Genomic DNA, 23,418 nt, shown 5'->3' with positions numbered 1-23,418 from the left:
GTTTGCAAAGAAAATACATTAATTGTAACTTAAGACATTTTAAACTTAAGTCATTAATCATGTCATTGAAACACAAAATTGGACTTAGATAAGAGGTGTGCAGTTTACAGTTTTATTTCAAGACCCTTGCCACCTAAAATCCAAAAGTTTTGTCACTTCCACCCATACAGTTCTACTATCCAGTTTAGTAACTAGATGCCAAGACAGACAGCGCTTTGTTAAAAGGTTCTTAGACACTGCAGTCCAACTTAGCAAACTAAAATAATTTCTTTTAAAATAACTCCTGAACAAGTAGACATATTTCATGAAAATACGCTTGATTGTTCAGAGATCAGAGGGATGATATTTACACAACATGGAAATCTTACTGATGTACAATCTGGTTGGGCTACATATACATTCACACAAACAGAAAGCGCTTCTCGTGGCCCATACACCGGGGGAAAATATTTACATACAAGACTGGAATTACAGTATTCCACTGATCTCTTTTCTTAATCTATTAAAATAATCTTCAGTCATAAAAATCTGATATATACAAAATTAGTACATCCATCATGACCATTGCAAATCTGCACATGCAATTCGTTCCTTCTTTCTTTAAGCCACAGTTTGGACCCATATATATATATATTTTTTTTCTTTTTCTTTTTTTTCTTTTCTCTCAATACATTTGGTCATTCATGCAAATTGATTTGAGTGATGATGGGACTTGTTTCCGCCCTTTGCCAAAGCCACCATTTTATTTGCCTCTGTTGACAGGATCTCCAATGAGCTCTGGGCATCGCTCCTCTCCCCTTGCAATCCCGTCACATTTCTTCAGAAAGTCGTAGTTGATCTTGTCAGTGATTACACTGTCTTGCTTGTATTGTGGATGGTTGGCCACAAACTCCCTCATCCACTTTGCCATGGTCATCAGCTCCCCTGTGTGGAGAGACTGGAAAGTGAGATCTAGTGGCAAGTGTCCATGTGTGATTGTACTGCACTCAAATGATTTCTTTACACTGCTGGGAGTCAACAACAAAAAAAAGCTTCTTCTGTACACAATCCTCTCTTACCTGAGGCCCGTTTCTTGATGAGTTTCAGGTAGTTTAGGATGGTGCATCGGGTGTCTACATCCACCTCCATATTTTCCAGGTAGCAGTTCAAGATTGGGATCAACCCTTGGAATACACCTTCCTGTAGACAGAACACCCATTAAAGAGGAAGGAACACCAGACAGCAAATGACACATAGATCTGGCCCTAATTAAGGCAGGACCCAGAATCAACTGGTGTCTAGAATGAAACCATGACAACATCTGTACCACAGCCGTTTGAGGGAAAATGATACCCAGTGGGGAACAATTAATTCAATAACAAGTGTGCGCACACTATTAATTACAGCAGTGAATGGTAGCAGTCACAATGGAAAGAGTCACAAGGTCTCCTGGCACAACAGGAGACCGTAAACATACAGGCTGGTAGATGTTTGAGAGCAACCTAATACCACTACATAGCTTAAGTACAATAAAAACTACCTACAATTTCCCATTTAAAGGGAAACTTGGCAGGATTAGCTATATTTCCCCCTCTGCTGGAGAAGTTGTGCATTATGCTATTTCAAACTGTGGAAAAAGGTAAACGATAAAGCACATGGATTTGTTTACAAGCTAGCGAAACGGTTAGCATAAGTTCGACAGAGCAATGTGGATGTTACAAGGTAAGAAACATGATTTAAAACCAGTTTCTTACATCTTTTACTGGGACGGTAGTCCCAATGTTGGTTTTCCGCCTGGGGACACTAGGGCGAGCAGGAAAAGTCACCATTTTTCACTGGAACAGGTAATTTAACCATCCAAATTATTTCTAAATGGGTTTATTAAGTTGAAATAGTTGCCAAGTTCCCCTTTAAAACAACCTGGTGTTGACAAAAGTGCTTTACACAAAAAGCAAAGAAAATGCTGTAAAAATAATTTAACGGTCAGATAATGAGTTGTCTTACAAATGGAATGGCACTGGTTCACTTATGTAGAATTAGTCTGAGGGCTGAGGTACCTTTCCATTGATTATGGTGTCAATGCTCATTAGGGTGTATTCTTCATGGTCATCATCTGCTTCGAGACCATTTTGGGCATTTGAGGATCCATCAAAGACTGGGCTACAGCCTAGAAAACACAGGTCACGGAAGAGAGTAGAGGATGGTCAGTCCATTAGCATTCTAGCTGTAATGAAGTCCGGATTATTCTTCTGACGTGGGGTGAAGTTAATTTCCAAAAGAGCATGATGACCCCAAAATTGAAAGGGGGGTCGTGACCATGTCCATATGTTTTGAAGCACACCAACCATGATGTGTGATTAAACTCCTTCCAGATTGGGTTTGATATCAGAGTCAAGGACAAAGTTGCACAACACACACTTTTGTTTGTTTTGGCAATTGAACTAGCCTCCTCATGTGGCCCTAGGCAACCATATTTAAGAATTTGGTAACCATGCTCTGACTTACAGTTGCTTCCCTTTTTCCGGAAAAATAGGCAAGTAGATTTCAAATAGTTAAAAAAATCCAACTTTTGTGCAGCATGTAGCACGTGTGAGAGTCTATGTCCCTTTGGATAAAAGCGTCTACTAAATGTCAGTCAATTTACAACATGGTGTAATGTTACGTAAGTGGCAATAATGTCTCATTATTGAACCTGAACAGATGATAAGACATATTAAACCAGCATAGAAGCGAAGTACATCATCTTATGATGTAGATCAGTATAGCCTTACTCTATAAATACCATCTAACCACAGCCGATATGGGTCAGATGAGAGGCAAAAGCGCTATTTATTCCAGTGCAGGGACATTCTAACATTAGTACAGGAGGAACAGCATGGGATTTGCATGTTAAAGGCTGCTGAATATGTATATTTATGTCTTATCTTCATGCCAAAGCAGGCAAAAATATACAGGTAGTTTATAATACCGTATTTTCCAGACTATAAGTCGCACTTTTTTCATAGTTTGGCTGGTCCTGCGTCAGGTGCGACTTATATATGAAAATAATATATAATTGAACATGTTTTTAAATGTTAGTTTATATTAACTGACATGAACCCATTATGTCTAGAGAGCCGCGAGAGAGCGCTCTCAAATGCACAAGTCCTGTGCACTTTCATTCAGAGATTAGTGCTTGCTCCATGCCTGAAACACACGTGCATACCTAAATCGTCAAATTATGGCCGGGATTCTATTTATAGCCGGGCCTCCGATTAGGACAAATACAAGCCAGTATAATTTTGTTTCAATTTAACTCATAAAAGAGCTCTTCTTAATATTTTATATTGTTGGTTGGTATTGTTGCCAATGAAAAGTCATTGTCCTACACCATGAGTCTCCAACACGTTGCTCTCATGCTACCAGTCGCATGCCGCCCCCTTCTGAGCTAGAGTCTGAAGCAGTAACCTACATTTAAACACAATTGTTGCTGCCAGGCATCAGCCTATGAATTTTATAAAAAAAAGTAAATCATACATAATTTAAAAAATAACTACATTTAGGCCATCTTCGACCTCTTTGGTTATAGGCTACGGAACAAGGTTTCCCTTGCAGCACAGCACACGTTGAATGCGGTCCTTATCTAGCAATAAGAGGATGGCAATCGAAATCCCGACACTACATGAAACTTAATAGTGAGCCATTAAATACCCCACAGATTCCAGTGGTAATCAGTCCCGATATTTAGCAATATAATCAAACAGTCCAAACGTAAATTAAATCTCAAATTAAACATCTGCTTTTGATAGCCTACCCATGCCGCTCCAAACGAAAAGTAGGCCTGCAATCGATTATAACGCTCCTCAAATGGAGAAGTCATCCATGTTCTCTCGCGTTATAGGCGGTCATGCTTCTGTGTTTGCAAAATTCCTGACGGTTCCTGATCGCTAAAAGTTTGTTTTCCTTTCCTGTCGATAGCATTTGATGTTGAAGCACCTAGGCTATAATTTGATTTCAGCGGTGACAAATCCTGCTAAGAGAGAGAGAGAGCAACGAGAGAGAGGCACCCCCAAAGTGGTCCTGCGCGCGCACGTGTGTCTGCATGGGGTTCAATTGAAGTCGTCCAGTCCAGTTGGTCCATCCAGTCAATATCCCATTCAGGCCGGTCCATTATTATATTAACGTCAGACAGCGCTGTAAAATGTGTGGGAATTTCTCGCATTATGATGGCTAGATTTGCGGAACTTATTATTATTATGCTCAATACTAAGTAATAATTTATTCGCAATACCCGCAATTCCGCGCTGGAATTTAGACCCTGGTTTTAAATGCGCATCTTTTTTTTCTCTCGCTCTCTCGGAGGTGGCCAGCCGATATATCGTCCAAAATGCATGATTGCATTGCATTCTCTACATTTTTAGCTAAATTTTCATGTACCACATCAGCATTTTTGTTCAGTGATTTTTTTTTGTAAATTGCTTTACAATTAGCGTCGGGCCCTTGTCAGCAGCCTTCGGCTTGCCTTGCCACTATTCACTCATTCGTCTTCAGTAACATTCCCTGTGGAATTCTCAATATTTTTGGCCTCAATGTGTCCAATTACATAGTCTGTCTGTTCTTGGTTTTGGATTTTGTGAAATAAATTTCTAAATATCACCTGTTTGCAGCAGCTTCGGTCTGCACTTCCTTTTAAAACCGCATCTTTTTCTCTCTCCAGCATTTAATCTGCTGCCGGCTTGTCTCTCCACATCATCCAAAATGCTTGATTGCATTGCATTCTCCACATTTTTAGCTACATTTTCATGTACCACATCAGCACCTTTGTTCAGTGAATCTTTTGTAAATTGCTTTACAATAAACGTCGGGACTATAGGCCTATCGCCTCGCTTGCTTCGGTCACGTCCTTTTAAAACTGCATCTTTTTCTCTCTCGTGAGCACTGCCAGCTTGTGACTCCACATCGCCCAAAATGCTTGATTGCATTGCATTCTCCACATTTTTAGCAACATTTTCATGTACCATATCAGCATTTTTGAATCTTTTGTAAATTGCTTTACAATTACCGTCGGGCCTATATAGGCCTATCGCCTGCTTGCTTCGGTCACGTCCTTTTAAAGCTGCATATTTTTCTCTAGTGAGCATTTAATCTGCTGTCAGCTTGTGACTCCATATCGCCCAAAATGATTGATTGCATTGTATTCACCACATTTTAGATACATTTTGGTCTACCACATGGCATTTTCTTTCAGTGAATCTTTGCAATTACCTTCCTGCCCTCCTCTTGGCTGCCTTCAGTGTTGTCACGATACCAAAATGATGACTTCGATACGATACCTGCCATAAATATCATGATGCTCGATACTGAAACGATACTACGGCGAAATCCTAAGATATCTGGAAAAGAAAGGACTCATACCTCCAAGTATATTGGGTCATTTGTGTTGAATTCGGTGCACTTTTGTAGTGTGCAGGTCAATTCTTGGTTCTAAACTTCTAAACTTCCTACATAATTATTATTTTTTATAGTCAGTAAAATAGTAGGCCTACTTTGTGTGATTAAGTCCTTTATTGTTTGTTATAGTTAATTTATATTGTGTTGTGTTTTGGCAATAAAGTAGCTTTAAATAGCCAAACTAGGCTAGATCAAGGTCAGTGTTGAAACTACTGCATGCAAATCACAGAATGCTATGCAGAGGGGCCTAATCTTTAGGCCATCTGATGTTGCAATATATCGGTGTGCATTCCTACATTACGTCCATTTCTTTGATAGCATGATTTGCTACCCCGTAACAATAACCCGTTTCTAAGACGTTAGAGACCTGCATGTGACTTCATAGCATGCGGTTAAATTCCTTAAATTCACAGACTTGTTTTGACTTTATTTTTTGGCAAAAAACGTTGCTCTTAACAGCCGCCAGTCTTTGACAAGACGTGAAATATCCACTGGAATTTTGTTTCTTTCTATTACACCTGCCAGGGAATCCTTGTTATGTGGCTAAGCTGCTGCCTAGCAGGTAAAACACGTTTAAATGGATATATTTATTTTTATTAGCTAGAAATAATGCCACATGTCTACATTCAATGCTATTTATGCCACTTCGAAAGCTTGTTTAGATCAAAGATTCTAGATCCAGTGATTCTGGAGCATCATGGAAACGCTTCGGGACTCTATTATTATTAGGACTCAACACGTAAGGTGGTAATATGCTGTGGGCTTTAATTAGCACATTTCAGGTAGCCTATCCAACATCTGGGCAATAATTATTTAACAAATTGCAGTCTACATGCCATGACAAATATTACCAGTAGTAGGCCTACTGACCGAACATGAAATAGATTGTTTACAAGTTATGGTAATGATATTCTGGCGTGAACATTGCGCTTTCATCACGTTAGCACCCTATGATTAGGCTACAGCTCATTATGTCTCGTCAAAATGATTACCTCGTTATGTCTCGTCAAAATTCATTGATGAAGGAAGGTTCGCTTTATCCCAGAGAACCATAGGCCTACTCGTTTCACTTAGGCTAGACTAAAACAGAAGAGAAGAACTTGGCACTAACCATGTAGTCGTGTTTTCTATAGCATATTTGTTAACCTGTCGTTCTTTGAACTCTTTAAAAATGTTGGGATATGTCTGCGAGGTGTTTAGCCATGCATAGCCTAGGCTACTGCTTATAAATGACTGAAACATTTTACAAACGGGCCTCTGTGTACCTGATGGCTTGCCTTCACTATTCCCGATGTATCCCATATAGTTCCAGATTTCACTTCACCTTTTGTTTTATCCAAAAGGCAGAGGACTGTCGGCTAAGAACTTTGTTGACGTTAGCTGCCACTCACTCACTCAGACATGCCTGCTTGACACGCCCACTTGCCTAGATGCATACAAGGAGCAGTGAGAGCAGCAGTTCACACAGACGCAGAACGTTATTATTTTAATAAAGTATCGATTCTAAAAACGTCGGAAATCGTATCGTTTTTTGCGTGAAGGCATCGTGATAGCTTTTTAGTATCGATACACCGTGCAACACTACTCCTTCATCTTCATTTTCATTAACATGAATCTTTTTGGCCTCAATAATCCAGTTACATAGTCTCTGTTTTTGGTTTTGGATTTTGTGAAATACATTTCTAAATAAATGCGACTTATATATGTTTTTTTTCCTGCTCATGACGCATTTTTTGACTGATGCGACTTATACTCAGGAGCGACTTATAGTCCGGAAAATACGGTAATTAGTTTTTGTCTGGTGCTGAATGATGCTACTAAAATGATGAATTTCAATAACAAAACATCCTGCTTAGGTACAACATGTCTATCTACTTCAGTATGTTAAATCAACACAGGATGTTAGAACACGACAAACAGTTTTGTGGGTTTGTGATATCGGAGAGTGTTTAAAATCAAAAGTAAAACCAACTAACCTTTAAAGATGTCCTTCCTGAAATAGAACATGCCTTCCTGAACGGCATTTCGCTTCTGTGCTACTTTCATGTTCTCGTCCACCTGCAAATGGCCGACATGATCACATTACTGAACTTAAATCTAAAGGATGCAGGGGGTGGTAGTGAAGTGGTCATTTCTGTTTTGTTCAAGCATCAGACCTTTGAGAGTGGGATGAGAAAGTCCAGCTTGTAGGACAGGATCACTCGGGTGAGCAGGACCACAAAGACAACATAGGCCGAGTTCTCAAAGTCTGTCAGCTGGACCTGCAATATACCAACCATAAAACGATTAACGAAATACAAAACGATTGACTTCAAACAGAACAATGCATTTGTTAAAATAAAAAAAAAGCATAGAAAAAGTACCATTAGGGGTCCCATACTCAATTTCAGACTTTTCAAGCACCTGACTCAACACAGCAATGAGACATCAATCAAGACATCAATCAAGACTATTACTCCTACAACATTGAGAATTTTTATAATGGGAACTAGCAGGTTGTTAAGGTAAAGAGAGCAACTTGAATGTTTAAGTATAAGTATATATACACTCTTTTGATCCCGTGAGGGAAATTTGGTCTTTGCATTTATCCCAATCTGTGAATTAGTGAAACACACTCAGCACACAGTGACAACACAGTGAGGTGAAGCACACACTAATCCCCGGCGCTCGGGGAGCAGTGAGGGGTTAGGTGCCTTGCTCAAGGGCACTTCAGCCGTGCCTACTGGTCGGGGTTCAAACAAGCAACCCTCCGGTTACAAGTCCAAAGCACTAACCAGTAGGCCACGGCTGCCCCTGGGTGAATGGGTGAACACCTTTCAACACATCTCAACTCTGCTCTATTATAGTGATGACCGGCTATGTGGTACCTTGCCTTTTCTAACACAAAACAGAGAACATTTGGAATTGAGGCTTTGGTCTCTCGTTTAAGGATTTCAAGAACTTATTTTCAAGGAACACTGAACTATACTGACTGCTACAGTGCTGCACATGCAAAACAAAAATCCTCTCAGAAAAAACAAAAAGCTCCCTCTCAGGCAAAATGCAGTCACCTAATATGATCAGATAACACACCTCCATGGGACGGAACTCAACTCTCCATCCGATATCAGAGTTTGGGGGAGGGGGCTTGAACCTCATTGTCTGCCAGTTGGTTGACTGAAGGTTCTAGAAGAAACAAAAACGACAACAGCAGACATCATGTGATCAGAGGGGTATTTCACAAAGGCAGAATTAAGACATCCAAGATAAGTGATAAAGCCAGGTTTGACATAGCGTTGTCTGGTCATCCTAGCTCAACTCGTTTCACTAATGCCAATCCAGAATGAGTAGGAGCGACTATGTCAAGCCAGGTGTAACTAATTCAGGATGTGTGCGCGTTCTCATTTCTGTTCCAAAGTGCCCAAGGTTGGAATAAAAAAGACGCGGAAATTACCGTCATTCACACAAAGTGAACAACCGCTTTTGATATAGACTAACAATGAAGTAAAACTGTCCTTTTTGGAATGCGGAATCATGGCTATTTCTGTAAAACAGCAGAAGTAGGCGTGGTAGACCAACTGAATGCAAATTTACGTATGCACCCACGTGTGAGTGCTTCCTTGTCTCGGCACGCAACATCATTAAGAAAGCACTTGCCACAAAGATGCACATAGTAGGATATACCATAATATTATAGTTGAAAATACCTTCGAAAACTTGCCCCTCCACTTCCAATCAACTACAGTAGGCTATTCATCAAACGTCTATCAATAAAATAAGCAAACAATGAGTACATAGCCTTATAATTATAAACATAGGCCTATCACAATTAAAATAACTAGATGTACCGCATAGCGGTACAAAATATGACCGCCGCTCAGTCCTGTACATCCCTTCCGCGAAAATAAAATCACACTAATCAATGTCTCCATCTTTTACTCCATCCCCCACTCTTGAAACTTTTGTGTATGCTTGTTTGGCATGCCTGTGTGTGTGTGTGTGTGTGTGTGTGTGTGTGTGTGTGCGGCTGCACAGAAAGTAGCCTACTGGCGCTGAAAAGGTGAATAGATTGTAGAATAGCCAAAGAAGTTGTAGCATTGTTATAAAACCTTTAAAATCTCTAAACAATCACAAGTAGGGTAGTTCATCACAGTTCATCCATTGCAACTGGATTGATGAAAGGTCACTTACACCTGTAGGCTACATTGTATTTGGGAAAAGCAAAAGGTATCAGCATAATGTTACGTTATATTTATTTATTTATTAATAAACAAAAGCATCTGTCAGTTACATGCCGTTTTCAACAGCTATCAAAAACAAAGGTCATTTTTGGATGGATGGATTTTTTGTGAATGTTTCTTCTTCTACATAAGATTTTAGTCATCTTTAGTTCATGCACAAATTAAGTAACAGTAGTCTGAAACGAAATGCTGTTTTACATCTAACCAGTGGTGCAAATAACTGACATGTAAAAATGGGCCTTGATGAAATGCGTCGCTAGACTGTTCATACACATTTTAACGGGCCAAAGTTGAAGAGCTGTTGTCCGTTGTTGTTCGTGCAAATATAGGCTGATTCATGTTCCCTTGCATTGTGTAACTGAGGTCCATGGCTTGTCTGGCTTTCACCAGACCAAGCTCAATCTTTTAAGAAATCAAAAAATAAATAGCGGGCAGATCAGGCTGGGTTCACCCAGCCTAGTCCAAAGGCGCCCGATATTGTTTAATTTTCCGATTGAGATATCCACGCTCTGGCTATTCTAAATGCAAAAATGCATCAGGGAGTTATGGCAAAACTGTAACTAACAAACTAGATCCTAATAGAAAGCTGTTAGCTTCCCTAAGCTACAGGTAGGCATATAAGGTTGGCCTATTTACATAAATTGTCAATAGGCTATGCTGGCGACACAAATAAAATCTCCTTTGGAAACCAATGGCTTACGCCTTACAGTATCAAGCGGACTTAAACTGCCATATCGTGGTGAAAAGTTGTAATAAAATTCACGCAGCTCCATGAGTCAAGGAAAGCGCGAATGAAGTAGCCACTTCTAAATGGGACCCACTACACAGTAGCGGTGTGTTGCTAACGCAGCCATAATGAAATGAAGGTGTCATTGTTTGGATACTTCACACACACGTGCTTTTTAATCTCACAGACTACAACTACGAAGCTGGAATCAAAGCACATCGATTCCCCTCTCACACCCTGCACGCACTTAAAACAAAAATAAACAGGCGTCTCAGTCTCACGCATGTAGCCTATAGGCAAAAGTGTATCAGACCGGTGTAACGTTGGTAAATCTTCCATTGCACAAAATGATTTTTGTAGCACGTGCAACAAATGACAGTCGAAATAATTAATTACAGTGCTGCTATCAATTTGCTTGGTATAACCGCATTTAAAGTTTTCTACAAATGCAATCAAATTGGCCTCCATCACTCAACCAACGCTAACGGTAACATTATTGTATAGGTCCTTATTGATATTATAAGATTAACGTACCTGCAGTAAAAACCAAGCATGTCCGATAAACATCCTCAGATTTATTTCGGCTTCAAGAAGAAATGGGAATTACATTTCATGTGAACATCGTCCTATCCTTATTAGACGTTCTCTGCGGTAAACAGTCCTTGTAGGAAGCGTCCATTGTTTTTCCAACCCACTTTTAACTTCCAACAAAATTACGTTTCACTGCAACGATGCGCCATCTAGTGGACAAACGACTACTTATCGCCAATACTGGAAATGCAGCCATGATGATGATGATGAATATTTGGCTTTCTTTTAATCCTACTGAATTTGTAATCATGTATCGGCCATTCTAATACCGATAGTATGTGCGTGCCTGTGTGTGTGTGCATGTGTATATGTGTGCACCGCCATCTACAGGGCAATGAGTGTACAGTCACTAAATGTACACATAACCACTAAATGTACACATAACCTAAATTTTAGACCCCCCCATGGATGAAATTCTATGAAACTTGGCATACCCCTAGAGAATGCCAGGTCAATCATACACATACAATTTGGTGCAGTTCTGAACATCTTAACTGAAGATAGGGGCGATTAAAGCAGAATTATATTGCATTTTCATTTTTTACCGGGGGGGTGCAAATCACAAATGAGTGATTATGGGCCAGGTTGATGTGGGCCCTTGAGACCAACATACCAAGTAGTGGCCCCCGACCATAAGTGGAGTGGCCCCCGGGGACGAAACGAAATTTTTCCGTAAAAGTCTAGTGGGGCTACATACCCACCAAATTTCATGTGCATTGGTGTTTCAGTGTCCCGGGTATCGTTGACCAACAATTCAGGAAGTAGATGACAGAGAGAAAAAAAAAAAAAAACTTTGACAATCATTATATGACCGCGGCGGTCATAATAACCATAGGCAGAAGTAGGCAGTAGGCATACAATCTATTTTGTTTTGCGAGCAAATACATTTAGCAAATAGTTTATAAATGGAATAAAGCTCCTAAAAATTAGCACGGAGGTCTGATGTGAATGACAGCTAGCTGAACCAATAAGACGACATAATTACCATTGGAATTAACTTAGCTTGGCTGTTAGCCTGGTCGGGAACAGGCTATGTGCAGAGAATAAATCCCCATGTTAACTTATGTGCCATCTCTTTTGTGAAACCAAGTCAAGGCTAAATTCATCCAGGATAACCTAAAAATCCCATCTTAATCCCTTATCTAGGTTTTGTGAAATACCCCTCAGATTCCTTTCCATGTAATCCAGCTTCAGAGCACAACAAAATGCTTTAGTGTTTAAGACCAGAAAAGTGCTTATTGGCTAGTGTGTAGCTCTCATTTGGGAATTACACTGTCCCTAGCAATGTCCCTACTGCAAAATACAAACATGACAAAACTGGCAAGTCAGCGGTTTACCTCAAAGTGGTCAGACTCATTCTCGTCATCCAGGTGAAGTTTCTCCTCAAACAATGAGAGGGGATCTCGAATGAAGAGGTGAGCAATGTGCTGCGCCAGCAGTTTGTCGATCCCTGGGAAAACAAAACGGTCCGGAGACCATCTCATCATGTCACATCTACGCAGTCACATCACTGCAGCAATGAGTTACATAAAACAGTTCTACTCACACAGAAACATTACAACAGATCCACTCTTATGCATACATTCACTTTTACAGTCACCTAACTAGATGTCATATGACCACCACCCAGTCCTGCACATTATATCCGCAAAAATAAAACACTCTCCTACTCCATCCTCTACTCTTGCATGTTAATGAGTGTGTGTGCATTTGCTTGTGTACACGTGTTTCTCTGTGTGTGTGTGTGCTTGCTTGTGTGTTTGTGCGTTTGTGTGAGTGTGTGTGTGTGTGTGTGTGTGTGTGTGTGTGTGTGTGTGTGTGTGTGTGTGTGTGTGTGTGTGTGTGTGTGTGTGTGTGTGTTATTGTATGGTCCCCCGTGAACGAAAATCCACAAAACTCAGCATGCATTCAGAGGCTGTCATAGTGATCTTACACGTCAAATTTCGTGCAGTTCTGAACACGTCAGCCAAAGATACCTGCGATTACAACAATCAATGGTTCCATTTCATCCTTGTGGGGCTACATGCCCACCAAGTTTCGTGCTGCCCGGGCTTTCAGTGTCCCAGGAATCGTTGACACAAAATTACTGAAGAAATAAAAAATTTAAAAATCCAGAAGAAAAAATACTCTGACTAAAGCTTCACTTGCGTGGCGGTCATAATAATTCTGTAACTTAACAGCTCAGCACATTATACTACATTAATTAATTGTTTATCAGTAACAGTAGTCGGACAGAGTACTGCACATTTAAATTCATGATTCATTACCTGCATCTAGGAGCTGTTTATTGATGTCCTCGTCTATGGTCAGTTCTATGTCATTATACTTCTCGCCACAGCAGGAGAGGTAGCTGTCAATGGAGTCATATCTTGACTTGTGTATACGGAATTTGTTGTTTTTCAGGGGCTGCGAAAGATCACATACATCCATCATCATCAGAATTCTATTGCATTACAATCATGCAATTCTAACAAGTAATAGAGACATAATATGCATAGGACATTCAGGCAACAGTCTTTTGAATCTGAGTTGTGACTTCAGTCTTGACTTCAGTCAACTCACATATCAAAACATATAGCGTATCTCTGTGCAGTTGAGATGTAAAGTTGGATAGAGCTGAGGTTTTCTTCAAGAGGACCGGTTCGACGAGTGATAGGCCATCTTGTCCCAAGCTTACCTCGAGCCCCCTCTCCTCTCTTGTCCTGTCGTCCACTGAGGCGGAAATGACTCCCCAGCGACAGTCGATGTCGGACACGTAGCCGCGGTAGAAGGGGGAGGCAGCACTGAGGGCCATCTGCGAGAGAGTTCAGCCATTAGCTCTTCATCACCACTCACGCACACACAGACTGAGACACACACAGGAGGTGAAATTGGAGGTGCTGGGGTGATAATTGCACAATGGGTTGACTGACAACCAGACAGCTAGCCAGACACAGACACAAACACAGGAGGAGAAATTGGAGGTGCTGGGGAGATCGGGGCATAATTAGTAGTCAACAGATGCACACACAGACAGAGAGCCAGCCAGCTAGATACTTCACAATCTCCATTGGAAAAAATGAGTAATAGTTAAACCAAAATCCTTCAAAACTCTTTGTTCCATCTCACACACATACACACACAGCAAGACATGCCGTAAATAGTAACCACACACTTAAATTCAGGAAAGCCAAAGGATGTGGTGAGTAATCAGCTGAGTGACTGCCAACACTCCATTATATACAGTGCAATGACACTGGATAACCCTGCTCTTTGTTACGGTGTGGTGGCCGTGGGAGAGGAAGAGAAAGTGTCCAATTTCAGTTTTTGAACTCACGACTCAGTTTAGCCACGAGATGAGAAACGTTTATGAGAAAATACGTCCAACTGTGCAGTTTAGTTGGAATTCAAATTGTGATGTGGCAACTATGCTTTCGCCAGCACCATAAGCGCAAAATTTAGGTGCTTAAGTCACATGACTTACCACAATGGGGCAGAAGGTAGCTAACTGGTCATACAGGTATCTTGCCTCGCTGATGCTACAGGCCTGGAATGTCACCTGGAGTGAAAGGACACGAGTGATCAGCACATTTTCTGACAATCATTTACATGTGAAATAAATATTATGGATTCACAGCATGAAGTACCTGTAGGCAACAGTTGCCCATTCCAAAGCCCATGGCGTCCATGTAAACGTGGTCAGGAAGCGCTGCCCTGGCTGCCTCCCCGTCATCTTCTGGAAACTTCTCCACAAATGGGGAGGGTGTGTTCTTGTCCTTGAATACTTAGAAAGCAATTACTTATGATGACCAGTTCTATAATAGGTTCGCTCATAGAAACAGACTTGGTCCAAAGTGTATTTCGTAAAAGCAAACAGTCTGCTATATTTACAATTCGCCTTCTTCAAAGATTTTCATTACGTGTTGACAAACAAAAAAAGTGCACATTTGTGTGCTTACTTGGCACGTTGATGGCCACCTTCTCTCCTCGTCTGTGGCGAATGTTTCGAGTGAGAGTGCTGGAACAAGACAAAGATGCAAATCAAGTATGTGGATTATCCAGTGTGGCATGGGTTTGCATGTGGTATGTAAAAGCAGTTATATGGCCTGGAGCTGTTGCCCTGCTCCTACCCTCAGTAGCTCAGCTAAACTCACATGGAGGCACTTCATTTCACATTTCACTAGACAGGAACACAACAGCTTGCTATTGTGTCACTCCAAAAATTAGATCACATGATTTCAACGACACATGATTCGCTGTCAAATAAATCACGCTCTTCACTACACTTCAAACTAAAACTTGTCTAAACAGTGCGGCAAAGTAGTTTAATGATTACTGGTTGTAAACCCAAAAGGTCAATCCAGGAAAACATTCTTTTTTTGACCTTGGCCTTAACACCTTGACATGAAGAAGCATGAGCGTCTCACCTGAACCTTGGGTGTCTGTTTATGGCTTCATCAGGGAAAAAGAGAGACTTGGATACTCCCTTCTCTACTGGGGTGGGTTTGTGTTCAGGTTGGGTGAATCCCGGACAGCCTAACCTAAAAGCATGGTTGCAGAGAAAACTTCGATGAATCGCTGATCTTCATGAACATGACACTGGTCATATTCTTTGCTTCATAACATTCTCACAACAGAGGAAAATGAAAACAACAGGAACAAAACAATGGCACATGCACACCCATAGCTGACTTGGACAACGGAGGATGTGTCTTAGCCTGCCGTCTTCTAAGCAATGCTTCTATGTGGCAACAACAATCCTTCAACAATCGTTAATGTTTTGTTGAATGCACATGCGGAAGAGGGCAGCGCCGCAGCGGGTTCGTTACGAGAGAGAGAGTGGGGCGGGGCAAGGAAAGGCTGCGTGCGTAAAAAGCCCAGCTCAATGAAAGGATTTTATCTTATCCTTAATTTAAATAGTACAACATAGAACATTAATGTGTGGCGGCCGGTTTTAATTTCATGGCGCCCCACCACAGATTACTCAACGTATGAGAAACACTGCTCAATAATTAATTGAAAATTGCAGGGCATTTGAATTCTCAGTAGTGAATTGCAAATTGCATTTTTTTCCCAAGGGGTGTAACCTCTAAAATGAAACTTAACTTGGTATATTAAATACACACTGAACCGTTTTCTAAGTCCTACTGACATCTTTCTTGTCAACAAAGGTTATACGTTTATTTATTTTCAGGTGATGTGTTTTATGCTGATGTCATCAGAGGAGCCATTGGAGTTACCAAAGCACTTCAATGGAGCTCCTCTAGGCAGGTGTGATTGGTTTCTGATGATCATGGGCAATGAGAGAGTAGCCAGAGAAAATCACACAGAGCAAATTCAAATGCTCTCTCGTATCAGTCCACTTCCCAGACTAGTTAATGATAAAGCAAATAACTCCTCCTAGGGTCACACCACACAAAAGATCCATTGTCGTTTTTCTTGTCTAGCTGTGGAAATGTGGCTGCGGCACTCTGGGTATCTTTGTTGTGGTTTGGTCTCGATTTGATTTGATTTGATTGGCACTGATGCCTCCAGCTACCTTGGGAAGGATGTGATGGTGCAGAGGGTTTCGTTGTCGTTGAGCACCGAGGAGGCCTCTCTCCTGCGCTTGCCCATGTTGTCCTCTACCGTGTTGAACTCCGACATGGTCCCGCCATAGGGCTGGCCCGGCGTCCCTTCGATCATGTAGCTGCCATACTCTGGCCTCCACAGGGTGGGATGGCTGCAGAAGGATACAAGGAAACGACATAGAAAAAAAAACTGTGCTCAGTGACCAATAACAGATTAAGGAAGTTGGTACAGACAGTGACTGCATTTACATGGACTTTACTGAGTCAATAAGTGGGATACTGAAGTGCATGTAAAGGCGTTCAGACAGACAGACAAGTACACACACACACATTTTTTTTTAAAAGTAGCCTATGGCCTACTACTGATGCAATAATCACTGTGTCCATGACTGCTTTCAATTGGCCTGACTGACACCCTGAACCTGCCTGAAGCAACCCAAACCAACAAGTGAGTCATATGTGGAATTCCACACGACGGAAGTAAAACTATTCAAAAGTGTGGAATCGGTTCACACCACACGAGCCATGCATGTGAGCGTCATCCATGGCGTTTGGAAACCTGTGGCTGGGTTCTGAGCAGGCCCTCATGGCGAGGTAAACATGTTTTTAATCTGACGGGAGCCACTATCTCAGCACTGGGGGAGAAAAAAAAAAAAGTGCTGTGGCCAGGGCATTTGTGTTTCGGGGCCTGCTCTTCAGTCTGTGCAGCAGAGAGGCATTAATGAGGAATGCCAGCGCTTTGCCGTCCCCCGTCTGCCGCTGGTATTTCCCCCACCCCATCCCCAGCCCGCTACAGCTTCAGCGGGCTCGAAAGGCTTCTGACGTCACGGGCGCTTGTACAAATAAATTCACATAAAATGGCCACTTCCCACACCACAACAATTTGTCCTGAAATGAGACATAACCTTGACGTAGAGCCCTGGTCAATAAGGATAGTTGTTTATGTGCATGACAAGAAAGTTGGATGCATGACAAGAAAGTTGGAAGCATCAACCAACATCACAGCATTTAGCACTACGGGGGGGAAGAAACCCTGAAAACATAAACTACCGACCAAGAATAGGCATCAAGTTGCCAAAAAGCTTCTGAGATTCTAACTATAACAATAACAGCAATCTGATCTGGATATGAAGCCTTTTTGATGTTATGGTTATGGATTTAGCAGACGCCTTTGTCCAAAGTGACACATAAATACAAACAACATAATAATATTTAAAATTGAACAGGGAACAGATTAGAATGTAGGTCAAATATAATAAGGAGAATAGTTACAATACACAATAATATCAATTCAATCAATAGCCTAATAAAATGCAATGGAAAAAAGGGGAAAGGCAATAATAAAACATGTCCATTCAATCAATAATATAAAAACAATGACATGCTAAGACTACATTAAGGAGAATATCAATAATAAACAATGATGTCACATTGGACAGTGTTGACATACTAGTCTTTCTGATGGCTTCTCTTTAGCTCATTTCTCTCAATGACCCCTTCTGCTGCTTTGGTTCCACACAAACTTGGATGTGCTTCACTTTAGACAAAAGCTTTCATCAAATGTATGCATGGAAATGTACATGATGTTTACTTACTTTGGATTGGTTTTTTCACCTTTGTCTTGAAGAGTCTGCAGGACCTCACCACCATTCAACACAAGACGAACTTTTTCATTTTTATCATCCATTTCAACCAACATGTATTCCACCTGTAAATACAAAAAACTACATTATACAAAATACATTGCACTGACATTTCACTGTCACTGGGGAAAAAATGCTCACTCTTTCAGAGCCAGTTTTAGTAGCGCAATAGTGTAATGTGTTCATATGACAACCTTATCAGGGAGTCTCTGAGCTTCCAGTTTCGCAAAAAAAAAAAAAAAGACATTCAGACTCTATGTTCTACACAAAATATCCAACCTTTCAGATATTTTGCATGGATCAATTTTATAATATGAACATACAAGCAACACCATGGGCCCTTGTAATTCGCATGTTTGGCTACACCTAAAAATGAACTATGAACTTTTCAAAAGATAAAAACACCATCACATCCATTCCAATTCATCAATCTCAACTCCTTGACTTTGAATCTGCTTGCATATAATCCACTGTCTGAACAAGGGATTACACCAAAGACAACAACATTCCACAATGTTTGAAATCAAAGGGTTGTGATCAAGCTAGGACACACTGAAGTCTTATGGATTAGCTAAGGCATTCCTATAGCTACAATGGAGATTATCATCAGTACATGCTAAAAGATAAAACCGAAGACAGACAAGGAAAGGCCATCAGTTCATACCCCAGTCGTGTGTCCTTACTGAAAGGTCTTGTTGAAATATTTAAGGAATCTTTTAGCGCACGGTTAGTGCACAGTGAAGCACACGGTGAAGCTACTAACTCACCACGCACGTTTCCCTCTCTTCATCAACTTCGGTGAAAACTTTTGAAATGTTAATGAGCAACACTACACCATTTCTGTAACGCACTCAACTTCAGGACCTGTAACTTTAGAGGCTATCACAAAATGATTTGAGAGCAACTTTACGAACGAATTGACCAAGTGGACAAGTTGACATGTCCACTGTTTAATGTTCCTGATGAAATCATGCAGCGCACGCAACATGATCATTTATAGTGTATATTGTACCATCGCACAGCTGCCTCGTGACTCTTCAAAACAACTAATGTTTACGTTAAGAAGCTGACCGGCTTTACGTTACCAAACCAATGAGTAAAGTAGGGAAACTTAACCAGCTATACGAAATAATACACCTGCACACAGCCTTGCTGGTGACTTCTTGTCAGATGCTAATTAACGAGTGACAGTCTACTAAGAATCAAGTGCAGTGTTCTCATCGATTCGGCATAACGTTAGCTGGACCACCATCAGGCTCGTGTGCACAAAATACTTTTAGGCATGGGAAATTACAAAAGCAACCCCTAACGTTACACATGTAGGTTACGACTCAAGAGAAAGAATACTTCTTACCTCATCACCCCATTTGAGGACATCTTTCTGGCGCTCCTTCACCTTGTTGTAAATGTTGAGAAACTGTATTATTCCATGCTTTCGCACATGGTCAGCATACTTTTTGGTTTCTTCCCAGCTAAGCGGCGACCCTTGTGACAACAAGCCCATAGCACAATTCTACGAAGGCACGGGACTGGTTCGGGCGAGTTTATGTATTTGAATTAGACCAAGTTTGTCGCTGTTTGTATCTAGCTTGGAGTCACGAACTAACCACTCAAAATGGGGTTAAAACCACCCAAGACACTGCTACTTTCACAAGTTATGACCGCTAGCTAGCGCGCAAGCTACCAAGGGGGAGGCCCTTGCACATTAGCTAACGTTACTATTTGAGCCACCAAGATACTGCTTACTGATACCCTTCACGGAGTTTGATATAGGCCGACGGCGCTTGTCGAAAATGGTTAACTCAATGCGTGTTCAGGTATTCAGTTAAAAACTGCAACAATGAGCATTCACCTTAACGTTAGCTAATAGAGTAGGTCCTCAACGGTAGTGTGCAGCACGATTTGTGACCGGTCGTTTTCTGGCGGAGACTGCACACACGTGACTATATCAGGCGGAGGTACGTCATGTTATGACTCAGCATTCCCTCCCTCTTTTTGTAATGAAGCTGTATTCTTTCATCAGTCTTGAAGACAACTGGTGTCGTAATGATGATACAGCAAAAATGCTAGAAAGATATATATATGTAGGCTATCTAAAATAGTTTGCATTGTTTTGTTTTTTGTCAGTCATCAGTCATCATGAATTGACGTCTCGTCATTTCTTGATCTCATTTTGGTAGAATAGAACATATAAGGGACCATTATTTGACATATTAATCTATAGTCCGCCTCTTCGTGTGCAGTCTGGTTGTCAGTGACCTGCAGATAGCCTATGTTCAGCAAGGGGTCTGTAACCCCAGGGGCTAGGCACCCAGGTGTAGGCCTACTGCAGGTGTTGCCAGATTTTTTTTAAATCTCAATTTTATTTTTAGATTCCAAAACAAAATGATAAAAGTCACTTCATTTGAAATGTATTAAGGCATATTCATTGTAACTCATTGATATTGTATTGACTAATTTATATGGCATGGACATTATTGTTTATTATTGCTATCTCCTTAATGTAGCCTAGTCTTACCAACATTTTAAAACTGTTCACTGTTCATTTTTAACGATTGTTGTTTTTATTCGTAAGTTGCTTTGGACAAAAGTGTCTGGTAAATCATATAACCATAACACTACCTGCATCTACTTGTGTTTTTCCCCAATCAGATTTCAATTGAACTGAATGCTAAATAAGCCGATTGGCGTTTCATCTGCCTTTACTACAAACATTTAATAATTTACTGTACAACATAAGACCCAAGGGCCAGATCAGGCCCAGCAGCAGGTTTAATATGGCCTACCAGATGTTTCGAGTAGGAAAGGACAATTAGTAAAAAAAGATAGTCTTTAACAATGTGTAATCAGCAATATCTCTATGATATGATCAATTGATTCAACCTAGCACTACAAACCCTCCTCGGGAAGGAAGAGGCCGAAAGAACTGACATGGAAGTAGGTTAGAGATAGAGCGGTATATGACAGGACATGATTTGTACTTGTTTGCTCATAAGTGGGTATATCTTTAAACAACACTCATACCCATTTAGAAAAAAATATAATGACCATGACAATGATGGCCCCTATGAGGTCAACATAATCTGGCCCACTGCCTAGTATGAGTTTGACACCCCTGCATTAGATGCCCCTAGTTATTGCCATGGAAACTCATTTGTTTACTCACTGTGCATTATTACCACATAGGGAACACCTATGAAGAAGAAATGTAGGCTACTCCAACAATCGGCGGATTTTTCAGTTGATTGGATTATCAGAATGGGGTACACCACCTCTCGATCCGATTGGAAATTTATTTGGATCAGGCTGAATCCGATTGGTTGAGGTGTTTACATGAGGCATTTTTATTCCGACTGAGCCATTACTCCATTTGTACAGGAATTTCCTGTGTATTAGCCGCATTGTGTAAGCCACAGGACAGTGTTTTATGCGAGTTAAAAGAAACAAAACCATATTAATACCATATTAAAGTAAGAATTTTTGCAAAATCAATGTATAAGCCGCGGCTAATAGTTGGGAAATTACGGTAATCAGATTAAATGTGTCCATGTTAACAGGGCTATTGATAGGGCTATTTGGTACATTGTTTTCTGAGTGGTGTATATAAAGGCTATTTATGTGAAAATGTTTTTAATCAGATTAATGCCTTCTTCTTCTTCTACTTCATTATCTGCTATTTGACACTACTACTACCAGTAGTAATACTAGTATTCAAACTACAAACAGGCTAAACAACAGTGGGCTGACAGACAGTCATTAACGTTCAAATTGGACACAAACAAAATAATAACAAAATGAGAACAAGATCACAAAATGAGAATTTGGAAAACATGCCGTGAAAATGCACCAAATAAACAAAAAAGAAAAGAAGGGCTAGGCTGCATGACAAACCAGTAACTTGACATATTGGCAGTTGAGTGCAGACGGTAGATGGGTCCTGCTTAAGGATAGGAATCCTTCATAACGTTCATATTATTTCAGGCCAAAACTGGTCAAGCTGCTTCTGTACATTTTGCAAGACTAACTCTCAGGTTTCAGTGTTTTATGCGAGTTAAAAGAAACAAAACCATATTAATACCATATTAAAGTAAGAATTTTTGCAAAATCAATGTATAAGCCGCGGCTAATAGTTGGGAAATTACGGTAATCAGATTAAATGTGTCCATGTTAACAGGGCTATTGATAGGGCTATTTGGTACATTGTTTTCTGAGTGGTGTATATAAAGGCTATTTATGTGAAAATGTTTTTAATCAGATTAATGCCTTCTTCTTCTTCTACTTCATCATCTGCTATTTGACACTACTACTACCAGTAGTAATACTAGTATTCAAACTACAAACAGGCTAAACAACAATGGGCTGACAGACAGTCATTAACGTTCAAATTGGACACAAACAAAATAATAACAAAATGAGAACAAGATCACAAGATGAGAATTTGGAAAACATGCCGTGAAAATGCACCAAATAAACAAAAAAGAAAAGAAGGGCTAGGCTGCATGACAAACCAGTAACTTGACATATTGGCAGCTGAGTGCAGACGGTAGATGGGTCCTGCTTAAGGATAGGAATCCTTCATAACGTTCATATTATTTCAGGCCAAAACTGGTCAAGCTGCTTCTGTACATTTTGCAAGACTAACTCTCAGGTTTCAGTAACAAGAACAGTAATTTTGAGGAAAATAAGGTTAGCAAAATTCAGAGACACAAAAGCCTTACAACAAGTGCTGACAAGCACGAGACCCGACCCAAAAGGGTTGAGAGGGAAAGATAAGATTTTATGTACAGTATAGGTGACTTAAGGAGTTGTTAGAAATGCCTTGTGGATCGGGTGAAGTTGTTTAACCCGTTTTGTCCACTGAGGTATAACTCATGAGCATGTATCTGGGCCCTATCTTAGTGATTAGAAATGGATGGTCAGAGGCACAAACTTAAGGGCATGTCCAGTCCACATTTGGCGTGATTTTGTGATACGTTGGGCGCATTGTTCAAAACAGTTGTTCTTCGGTTTCTTGATTAGTCATGGGTGTGTTTTGGGTGTAACACTAATCCTTTAAACCAACGAGAGTTACATCTATTATTCCTTTTAACAGCAAGCAGTGCAACATCAAACAGTGCAGCGGTATTTTGACAGCAGCGCATTTGAAGGAATCTGTTTGCACAGGAGACGTCAATGTATGGAACAGAGGGATTCCACTAAACCTTGCTTTACTAAAACCTGTTTGTGACTAGCAGAGCCTACATGCAGCGGTGTAGTAAAAAAAGAGGTGAGTAAACTAT

At 40.6% G+C, this 23,418-nt stretch overlaps 1 protein-coding gene across 1 annotated transcript; it reads right to left on the bottom strand.

Moving 5' to 3' along the window:
• Window positions 1-98: 98 nt before the first annotated feature.
• On the bottom strand, window positions 99-20,070 carry gclc (glutamate-cysteine ligase, catalytic subunit). Its single transcript, XM_042066770.1, has 16 exons — window positions 19,494-20,070; window positions 18,092-18,204; window positions 16,466-16,648; window positions 15,354-15,467; window positions 14,886-14,944; window positions 14,574-14,710; window positions 14,411-14,485; window positions 13,625-13,741; window positions 13,215-13,353; window positions 12,285-12,397; window positions 8,482-8,574; window positions 7,566-7,670; window positions 7,386-7,467; window positions 2,037-2,146; window positions 1,059-1,179; window positions 99-924 (listed from the first exon to the last, which is right to left on the bottom strand). The coding sequence occupies exons 1-16, from the start codon at window positions 19,641-19,643 to the stop codon at window positions 743-745; spliced, it is 1,893 nt and encodes a 630-aa protein (XP_041922704.1). The 5' UTR covers window positions 19,644-20,070; the 3' UTR covers window positions 99-742.
• Between the last annotated feature and the right edge of the window lie 3,348 nt (window positions 20,071-23,418).

The sequence above is a fragment of the Alosa sapidissima genome, chromosome 16, assembly GCF_018492685.1.
Source record: "Alosa sapidissima isolate fAloSap1 chromosome 16, fAloSap1.pri, whole genome shotgun sequence".
Lineage (NCBI taxonomy): Eukaryota > Metazoa > Chordata > Actinopteri > Clupeiformes > Clupeidae > Alosa > Alosa sapidissima.
This window is presented reverse-complemented; position numbering and strand designations above follow the sequence as displayed.